This window comes from Chrysochloris asiatica, unplaced genomic scaffold (assembly GCF_000296735.1).
Source record: "Chrysochloris asiatica unplaced genomic scaffold, ChrAsi1.0 scaffold00231, whole genome shotgun sequence".
NCBI classification, from domain to species: domain Eukaryota; kingdom Metazoa; phylum Chordata; class Mammalia; order Afrosoricida; family Chrysochloridae; genus Chrysochloris; species Chrysochloris asiatica.
This window is the reverse complement of record NW_006408749.1, coordinates 2,595,580-2,606,762: the sequence shown is the minus strand read 5'-3', so window position 1 is coordinate 2,606,762 and position 11,183 is coordinate 2,595,580. Positions and strand designations below refer to the sequence as shown.

Genomic DNA, 11,183 nt, shown 5'->3' with positions numbered 1-11,183 from the left:
GAAAAACATCACATTGGGTAAGGAGTGTTGAAGGAGGTTCGAATGCAAGAGGGACTACTCTCTAACTTAAAAACAAACACAACACTATGAAGAGGGAGTGTGCATCTTTGAGAAACCTTTTTCTTCAAAGCGGATGCACAAAATGAGGGGATTCACTACTGGCTCTTTCGCTTCACAGTGGAAGTGACCACTTTATGGCCACTTCGACATTGCTGCCCTGTGTGGGCTGCGATTCAGGCTTACAAATAAATTACATTAATCTGAGGGAGTAGGAAAAAAAGGCTTATAAGAAGTTTCTATTTATTTGAAAGTTAAAGATCCCCCACTCCATTTGACTGTCTTTTCTTCCATCTTTCCTGCAGCAGAGTATTGTTTCAGTCTTTCTTATGAGGGAGATGCTGTGGGGTAAGGATTGTATCCTAGCGGCTGCTGTTCTTAATTGCTTCCTTTGCAGCGATAATCAGAGGAGTCAGGCTGGAGAGAGGCTTGGCTAATTTTAGAAATGGATGCTGTAACAAGAAAGAAAAAAAAGAAAAAAGATGGAATGACTGGACTTCTTTCCTCCAACACACATTATTACTTTACATTTTCAAGCACTCCTTTTTTTCCCCCTCATTAAAATATATTGTGGGTACCCAATTAAGCATGTTTAATTGAGCACAGTGCCAACTTTGGTCTTTCAGATATTTCTGTCCTTTAGTGTCATGATCTCCTCTGGAATCTGCCCAGCATAGTTAGAATCTCAGAGCAGCAGTTTTGTAAAATCTCGCTATTTGCACTAACCTCACTGTTTTCTTAAACTAGTGCGCTTATCTTATCTGAAACAGTCCTAATGCCTGAAAAAGAACCTCTTAGTTGACCACCAAACAACTTTGCCCTGAAACCAGTGGTGTTCTAATTGCTAACCCAGTAATTGTGCCTCTACCATTTCTCTTTTGGGCCCTCTTGTTGAACTTAATCCAAGTGAAATACCCATGCTTTCTCTTAGATGTTTCCCTCTTTTGACTCTCTTCCAGGTTTGCTGACTGCTTCCTCTTTATATTCTCCTCCAGAGTCATTTCCTCTGTCCATCTCACACAGATTAGAACCTGCCACTCATTCTCCTAATTCAGTTCTCTACAAATTTTATTTTCTTTCACGGTTTCACCCATCATCAGCTTTATAGGGAGGATTCCCAAATCTACATTGTGGGATCTGATCTCTGAGTTCTATTTCTCCAGTTGCCTGCTGGGTATTTTCTCTGGAATGTCCTTCTGCTACCTTAAACCAAACACTTCAAAACATATATTAAAGACTTTCTAACAGGGTACTCTTGTGTGACGTAAGGTACAGGGGCTTTGGAGTCAAAGGATCATGTTTTTTCCCCACAAATAACAAACCCATGGAAACAAAGCATCCAAATTCTGCACAAATAACATGCAGAAATTAGGAAATTAAGTAAAATAGTTCTAGCATTGTGGGCCCATGTGTGAAAACTGCATATATTTGCTGACATTTACAGAAGCGAATTTCAGACTTATTTACCAATCCTCCTATATTACGAGTTAGTAACATTCTGCTCATTGTTTTTTCATTCTGTATAATTTCTCTCTTCTGTTCATTTTCGTTAATCTCTTGCATATATGTATAAAAATAGTCCAAAATGTAGTTGTGATCAGAATTGTATAATAAAGATATAAGCCATGATCTACAAGTCATGGATCAAGTTTGGAAGTCCCTTGATAGTTAGAAAATAAACAATCAAAACTGTGAATTTATTTCTATTAAGTCGATAATTACAGTACATTTGCAAAATAGTTTGAAGTGAAAACCTTAGCAGATCATCTTAAGTAAATCTATTCGATTACATTATCTGCTTATTTCCTAGTTTAATTATGTCTTCTTAGTAAAAATTGAGGGGTTCCGGTGTGCTGCTGTAGGATCAGCACTGGACTGCTAATCACAAAGTCAGTGGTTCAAACCTACCAGCCACACTTGGAAACTATATGCAGGGTTACTAGGAGTTGGAACCGACTTGACTACACTTAACACTAACAGTGTCAATCAAAGTCAGCAGCATGTTAAAAAAAAAAAACAAAAACCTCTGACATAATGTGCTTATGAAAATAATGTGTCAGGGGTACATGGTTGATAAAAAATGTGTTAGTGTCAGCTTTATTTTGGGGGAAAAATCACGGTTCCTAGGTTCAATCTTCACCTCTGCTTATTATAATGGTCAAATAGGGCAAGGTAAGCAAAAGTTCCTTGTAAACTATATGGGGACAAAGACAGGTTCAGCATTATGTCCTTCTCTACCTTTTTTTTTTTTTTTTTACTGAAGTCACTTTTGTCTTTCTCTCTTATGTTCCACATGCAGTCAAAATATCAAGTACTTTCTTCTCCATTCCTCTTTTATATTTTTCTTTTTTCTTTTTTTTTTTTTTAGTTTAGGCCTAATCATCACAATCTTAACCCACTTCGGTCTTCCTGTCTCCATTATTTCCTATTGCTGATTCTTAAGTATATTACCAACCTGATCTTCTTATACAAAGTTTTCATCACGTTTATCCTTCAGATAGGAGCTCTGGCAGTGTAGTGGTTACGAATCGGGCTGCGAACCTTAAGGTCAGCGGTTCGAAACTACCAGCCGCTCCACAGGAGAAAGATGTGGCTTTCTACTCCCGTAAAGATTTACACCCTCAGAAACCCTGTACAGGGTCGCTATGGGTCGGAACCGACTCGACGGCACTTAACAACAACAACAACAATCCTTCAGATAGCTTCAGTGTTTCCCCACTACATACAGCCCCAACTCTTGCCCTGTGTTCATGTCTCTCTACATCTTCCATCCTTGAACTTTCATTTCAGCTAGACTTACTATTTTATGTTCTCTTAAACTTTGCCTACATGCAGTTGATCATACCATAACCCTTCCATCTGAAATTCCTCCCTCTTTTTTCTCAACTTATCTAAAATTGACTGTTTAAGGCCCAGCATAAATCTTTTCTGTTAACAGACGTGCTCTGATCACCTTAACCTACATAGGTATTTCTCTAATTAACCCACAGCATTTACTCTTTGAATAGCTACTTGGTTTGAATGAGTCACTAAAAAGCCTTGCTTTTTTTTTTTTTTTATACACCCAAGGAGATTTCAAACTTCTTGACAGTAGGTATCATGCCTACAACGGTTTCCTATCACTCACTGGATTCATGCCTTGCAAATGAACATTGCTCAATAACTATCAATTGATTGACAAGAAATTGTCTTAGGCCATAAAGAAAGCACACAAATATTCAAGACCTGTGTCTGCTCGTAAGCCTTCCCAGTGGTGTGTAATCACTGAGAGATGATTATGCATACTTCTCCTTTTCACCTCTAAAATGGGTCATGATACGTCACAATTCCATATTCCAAAATATTTGGAATTATACATTAATGATTACATATATAGTAATAGTTACCATGACTATTTATAAGTTAATGATTACATGTATACCAGTAAGATTACATGTAAGTAATAGTAAAATAGTAAGATGCAGTAAGCAAGCTATTCAATTTGACTCCAAATATAATTTTGCACCAATCCTTTGACTGGTTCAGATAAAAGTATTGTTGGGGTATGAATTATTTAGATAATTAACTCTATTCATCATTTAGCTCTAAAGCTATGTTATAAGAGAACCTCTATCTTCAGTTGTTCTTAGAAGAAGACGTAGAGAAATATATACCAAGGTGTGGATGAAGGGTTGTGGACGGAGTGAAGAAATGTGTAAGTGTAGCACTCAACAGTTCCAGTTTTTAAATTTCAATTCGAGATTGGATTAACCAGAATATCTCAAAGGTCCATTCTAGATGTGCTATTCTAGAACTCGATATCAGCATGTGGAGTATCATTAAGCAACAAAAGAGAAGTCTAGCTTCTTGAATTCCTCCAAATCACTTTCTCCCATGTGTGATTTGGGTTGAGTTGGTATATTTTTGTCTCGATACGACTCTGTATTTCTAAAGGGAGCTCAAAATCAGTAGAAAAAACATTTTTTTTGACTGGTCTAGGACAGACTGAATCTAGGGTTACCCACTTTGCATAACTGAGTGTTTAACTTTTGGCTTATGTGTTCACAGCAGCAGAGAGAACACTGTTTTTGGATGTTAAAGTTCTTGATACATGTTCCTGAGGCACAGTCCCAGTGGTAAAACTGTCTGTGTAATCTTGGGCATGTGTTACTTAGTATATCTTTTTCTTTAAATTGGTTTGTGTTTCTGTAAGGTAGAAAGACAGATGTCCCAGAATTCAAGTCCTGGCTCTGCCATTCAAAAAGCTGTGCCATCTTGTTGTTGTTGTTGTTGTGTGCCGTGGAGTCGGTTCCAATTCATAGCAACCCTGTATAGGGTTTCTGAGGCCGCAAATCTTTATGGAAGCAGAAAGCCTCATCTTTCTCCTGCGGAATAGCTGGTAGTTTTGAACTGCTGACCTTGCGGTTCGCAGCCCGATTCGTAACCATTACACTACCAAAGCTCCTTGGGCCTCCTTTAAGACTCAATTTCTACATCTGTAAATGTGATAAAATAATACCTACCTTATAGGGTTGTATAGAGCATTGAATAAGGAAGACCAAAGAAGAATTAATGCATGTGAATTATGATGTTGGCAAGGAATAATGAATAGCACCATGGACTGACAGTTGTTGTTGTTGTGTGCCGTGGAGGTGGATCCTACTCATAGCGACCCTGTACAGGGTTTCCAAGGCTGTAAATCTTTACAGGAGCAGAAAGCCTCATCTTTCTCCTGTGGAACAGCTGGTAGTTTCGAACTGCTGACCTTGTGGTTCGCAGCCTGAATCGTAACCACTATGCTACCAGAGCTCCTTATGGACTGACAGAGGAACAAACAAATCTGTCTTGGGAACAATGTAGCCGGAATGCTCCTTAGAAGTAGGGATGGTGAGAACTTCATTTCTTGTACTTTGGACATATTATCAGGAAGGACCAGTCCCTGGAGAATGACATCATGCTTGGAAAAGTGGAGGGTCAGTGAAAAAGAGGAAGACCCCTCCCACCAAGATGGATTCATACCTGTGGCAGCAGCCAATGGGCTCAAACTTCACAACAAATGAGAGGAGGGTGTAGGACTGGGCAGTGTTCTGTTGTGCATAGAGTCACTAGGAGTTGGAACCTACTCAATACCACTTAACAATAATATAACTATTGTTGTTGTTGTTAAGTGCCATTGAGTTGGCTTTGACCCATAGCGACCCTGTATAGGGTTTCCGAGGAGCAGCTGGTGAGCTTGAACTGCTGACCTTGCAGTTCAGATGGCTTTGCAGTCTGGCGCATTAACCCACAGCACCACACCGGGACTCCTTATAGGGTTGTTGTAAGTTATTAAATGGGATAATGTAGGTAAAGTGTTTGGTCCATAATAGGCAGTAATTATCATCGTATATACTAATCCCTGAGAGCCATGAAACGGACAATGGTTACAGAGGCACTTACCCAGGCAAGCAGGTGTCTGCCAATTGGCATCACAAGCAAAAGGACTTTGACCAGTAAAGCATTAGAGTAGCAAATGCCATGGAAATAATTGCATAGTTATGTAGAGAATTATCTCCAGTCAAGGGCACCTGCATATAACACCCAGGGGGCACAAGTGAAGTTTAGAACAAAACAGCAAAACCAGAGGTCCACATAGTTGTTGCTTTTCCTTGCAAAATAAAACTCCAGGAAGAATAGAAGTGATCTTTAGTTTAAACTACTAACTTCTCTGAAAAAAGGCACCATATCAATCAATCATGCATTAATTACATGGATGCCAATACTTATGTGCCTATGGTCTAAAATCAACTGGTTACATCCTTTCTTTAACTAGTTGTCTCTTACAGTCATACTCATGAAAAAAATCTCAATACAATGATTGTGTATTTGTCCTATTTTATTTTCACCTGCAAAAGCTCCTTGGCAGATCCTCGCCTATCCACATCCATCTCAAGACAGCGATTTAAAAAGTCACGGAAGACAGCCGACAGTCTCTCAGGATTCTGGAGTTCCGGGGTTCCATTAGTGGCTATCAGATATAATGCCTATAGAAAGCAAAAGTAGAAACATCTATTCAGCACAGGCATATTAGGAATGTAGGTTGGCACACAGGAACAGAGTCAGTTTCTTCTGGTTTGTGCTCTAGGTCTCAAAAATTCTATTTTAGAAAATAACAGTGACATATATTTCAAAGCTCCTATAACACACAGAAACGATTGCTGTTGGCAGTAACAACAGTGATGTACTCTGTACTCAAAAAAACAAAACAAAACAAAAAACAACCCTTAGAAATAAGTGTTATAGACTGTCCTCTGAGAGTTGATCCAGTAAAATCCATGCAATAATGAATGTGTGATTAACCACCTAGGATATGGTACCTAGGAGATGTCTGTAAATCTGTGACCTTAAAGAGTTTGGGAACAGTCATACAGCCAATCACAGTGACCCGAGTATTATTTCCAGAAGGCTTAATGGAAAGCTAATTGTAATTTAAGTGGTCACTGAGTCGCCTTTGTATCTTGTTTGGAGAATTAATGGTGAATAGATGCGGGATGAATAGACTAGGTTACAGAATTAAAGCAGTATAAAGAAGCAGAAGATGGCAGTGCCGCTGAGAGAGAATCTGTAGGGCCCAAATACTCAAGTACTTTCGTGCCTGTGTCAGATTTATCAATCACATTGCTTATAATTAAATTTCCCAAATAGATCTACTTCTTGTTGTTTAATGTCTTTGAGTCGGTTGCAACTCACAGCAACCCTTGAACGGCGGTTCAAGCTCACCAGTCACTCCTTGGAAACCCTCTTATAGGGTCGCTATGGGTTGGATCCTACTCGACGGCACTTAACAACAACAACAATAGTGGGTTAAATGGCTTTGCAGTCTGGCGCATTAACCTACTCTATTGTTGTAAAGTGCCATGGAGTTGACTCGCACCCATAGTGACCCTGCATAGGGTTTCCGCGGAGCAGCTGGTGAGCTTGAATCACCTGCTCCTCAAAAACCCTATAAAGGGTCGCTATGGGTCGGAATCGACTCGATGGCACTTAACAACAATAGTTAAGTAGGAGTCCTGGAGGGGCGCTGTGGGTTAATGTACCGGACTGCAAAGTTGTTTGAATTGCAAGGTCGGCGGTTCAAGCTCACCAGCCGCTCCTCAGAAAAACCTATACAGGGTCGCTATGGGCCGGAATCGACTTGACAGCACATAACAACAATATAGTTAAGTAATGAGCTAAATTAGAGGTCCTCAAACCTGTCTGAATTTTGAAAAATAAGCTGGGTTAGCTTCTAAATATCTTGATGCTCAGGTCTTACACCCAGAGCTATTAAATTAAAATCTCTGGGAGTAGAACCCAGGCATCAATGTTTTTTGCCCAATTTGCAGTCAACATTGAGAACCACTCTGGCTGAGGATCTGTGGCCCACTTGATAACTTTAAGGCTCGAGATGCAATAATCTGGAATCTCTGCATTTTTAACCAGCTCTTTAATTTATGTATAATCCCATAAAATGTAAGGGCCAGAGAATTCCATAGAGGGATATCTGTTGCAGAGATACATGCTTTTATACAGTGCAATGAAACTTTTGTTGCCCCCCCATACGTTTAAGAAATTCACATGTAAATATTCCCCCCTCCACCCCACTCCTTTCTAATTTTCAGCTCCTTAGTGGATGAACAACGAATACAAAATAAGATGCAAAAGGGATGCACAAACTGCTTTTAGGCAATCAGCGATTGTGCTACAATCAAATGGTGTATAACCACAGCAATTTATATTACAGTTGAAACAGAGTGCTTTTCATTTTTGGGTGGATACTCTTTGAAGCACCTGTCCTCATACACCATCTCGGTTCTCTTATTAAAAGAAAATTGGTTGCAGCAAGTTACATTTGCTGTCTCCTCCTAAGACTCTATTTCAGCTGGCCACATTTCCCCCAATCCTTTGTCGGCACTTTTCTGTGCTGTAACCAAGCCCAGTCCTAAATAAACAACCTCTTTTCTCCTTTCCACTCTCCCTAGGTCTTTATTCACACCATAAGGGTCCACTTTCTCATTTTCTTTCATCATTCTTGGCTCAATGCATTCTACTCCATACATTCTTCTTCCTTACAAGTACATACACATTTTTTCTCATCTCTGTTGAATTCGTGCCTAATTATCTCAGGAAATTCATGGCCCTCTTTCCATTCCATATTATGAATAGTAATAATATAAAAAGACCTTCATCATAGTTGTTAAGCTTGAGTAGTGATAGTGGTAATGTGCATCCAGAGAGAAGAAAACCCTGTAATTTGAAGGAAAATCAGAATAGCTAGTGCTACCAATCTCTATAATACTTCAAAGAGCGCATATATCCTCTTCAGACTTTCTACAGAAAGTCTGACTGTGGTTGTTGTCAGAGGGGTGGGGGTGCAGTAGGAATTCACGTTGGGCATCTTGATTATTGGTATAATAGTTGATCCCGGCCCTGGTTGATCAGTGTCAGTCTGCTTACACTCCCTCATCAGCAATCTAAAGATTAATGGAAGGCTGTCTTTAACTCAACACTATATCATAAATGCTTTCTTCTTATAAAAAACACTCCATTTTCCAACTCAGCATTTTTCACATGTACAATTCAGGGAGAGCAATCATGTTGTGCAACCATCACCACTATCCATGGCCAAATTTTTCATCACCATAAACAGAAACTCACTGTTACCCCATTATTCCCCCAGCTATTTTTGGTAACCAGGTATTTGTGGCAAGTCCAGGTATTTCATATTAGCAAGATCATATAATATTTGTCTTTTTGTTATTGAATTATTTCATTCAGCATGTTTTCAAGGTCCATCCATACTATGGCATGTATGTGTTAGGATTGCATTTCTCTTTAAAACGATTTTTAGATGTCTTTAAGTACTTTTTGATAAATGTCATTTGAAGGACTGCATAGCAGTTTGTCATGTGTCTGTACCATAATGTCTAAGCCATTCCTCTATGTTGAACTGATTTAAAAATCCATGGACTGAGGGAAAGGTTGAAAAGACACATGCCAATACATTACCAAGTTATTCTCTGTAGCAGACAGGATAATTGGTGACTTGATTTTTCAAATAAGAGGGGACTTCAAAAAGTTCGTGGAAAATGGAACAAAAAGATAATGACATTTTTCCATACACTTTTTGAAGTCTTCTTGTAGTTTTCAGTTTTCCACAATGAACATTACCTCTTCTGTGACTATTACTTTTTTAAGCCTTCCAAAAACATGTAAAATAATAATAATAATAATAAATCGCTGTGTTGTTCAATTTACACAAAAATCCTCAGCTATTCTCATTGTCTTCTTCGCATTAAACCTGCTTTTCATTGTGATTTACCCTTGGAGAGAAACAAAACCCCAGACTCGTTCTTTTTCAACTATTGTTTTCATTTTAATTGCAACAGTATTATTTCCAACTAATTTCCATTGCAAAAATCCACACTGGCAGTTATAGTCTGAGCTAAACTGGCCTTCTGGATTGACCTTGGAACCCGAATCACCATGTATAATGTCAGTGCTATGGGTACCAAACAATTAACTTTAAAATAAACTTTTGTTACATATCCGGTGTGTAAGCTTGCTTCTGTCTTAGTAAAATTGAAACTGTCGTAGCCAATAAGACTAGCATACCAAAAAGGGTTTTAATAGCAAAATCTAGTCTTACATGAAGATAGACTGAGGATGAGTGCTGTGTTACTGTGGGGATTGCAATGATCATCATAAAAGTAAATGTGTGAGGAGTGCTGAATGGAAAACAAAGTTGTTCTATAAATGTTCACACAAATAACGACAAAAAGTCCCCAAAGAAAACTACAACAAAAAGAAGACTGACGACAATTGATCTAGGTATGGGTAATCACTTTTGAGACTGATCTGATTTAGTAAAAAAAAAAAAAAACAAAAAAAATCAAAGGAATTGTCCTATTTGGAATTAAACTAAAGGTTTTTTTTTTTTTCCCCCATACAGTTGGTTCTTCTACCCCAGCAGTCTGGAAATATCTCATGAATAAAGGTTTCTACAGATAGCAGAATGAAAAAGTACCCAATTTCTGGGGTTTTTTGAATAGCAAAGAAAGCATGTTTCACTATTACCAAATCTATTCGTTTTCTTCTTTTTCAAAAGTGATCCAGAGAACAAACAAGATGGCGGATCATGTGGAAGTGCAGTGAAGAGCTCCGCCAACAACGACACAGAATACCCTACCAAGCAGGCTCAGGGGCTGGTCCCAGAACTCTGAACCACATATAAAGGAACATTTAGAAGGTTGGAAGGCTCACAGCTGAGGGAATTTGTGGCAGAAGCAAGAAGTCCACTGCTTTCTAGTCCGGGACACTCGGCTGCTCCAGGAGCCGCCATCTTGGGTGAGACCAAGCAGGGGAAGAATCAGAGCGGCCACAGACACCTGCCAGAACTGCAGAGATAAAGGTGTGGACATTCTTTTCTTTTGGTATCTGTTCACTGGTCCCTTGCTGTCTGCGCACGTCCATTCTGGTGACTATAGGAGTGCCTGAGCTAGTGGGCACCCCCGCCTCACCCTTGGAGAGTTCTACTATGCATGCACACAGATCTCCTTGCAATTTAAAGAAACAGTCTCCAATTAAAACCAAATGGCCACAGCCGGCCCTGAACTGTTTACAACTAGAAAGAAGGCCTGAATGGGGATTGTGGAGTGGGACAAGAAGACAAAAAAGGAAATGAGCTGAAAATTAAATCGTAAATTATGTCAAAATGACCAACAGTGGCGTATTGAAATTTCTAAAGAAGAGTGAAAGGGAAGCCCATTTTCTGATCACATCTACCTGGAGGCAATCAGAAAGCATAAAAAATACCAAAATACATACCCATCTAAGTATTAAGGCCACAGATAACCCCTGAATATGCCTAAAAAACAGAAGCAGATGACCATATCTCCACATGTCCAGAAACGAGATAAAGTTACTGAGGCAAATGAGCTGGAAGTAGACCTACCCTCCATACTGGAAGATGGGTAGGCTTTGGAAATGCCAGAGAAGGGATTCAGAAAAATGATTATAAAATGTATCAAAACACTATACAATGGAGCTGAGAAAAATAAGGAAGAAGTCAGGAAAGTGCTACAGGAACATTCAAATAAGATAGATAGAGCATTGGAAACAATTCAAAA

General features: G+C 39.1%; 1 protein-coding gene across 4 annotated transcripts in view; it reads right to left on the bottom strand.

Annotated features, from left to right (window-relative positions):
- The window catches only part of PAK3 (p21 protein (Cdc42/Rac)-activated kinase 3), a 384,476-nt gene continuing 373,293 nt past the window's right edge, over positions 1-11,183 (bottom strand). For all 4 annotated transcript variants that reach the window (XM_006873248.1, XM_006873245.1, XM_006873246.1 and 1 more), the window contains 2 exons: positions 5,922-6,059; positions 1-509 (listed from right to left, as the gene is read on the bottom strand). In XM_006873248.1, the coding sequence (XP_006873310.1) occupies positions 420-509; positions 5,922-6,059 (228 nt within the window). In that variant the 3' untranslated portion in view covers positions 1-419. The remainder of the gene's footprint in view (positions 510-5,921; positions 6,060-11,183) is intronic.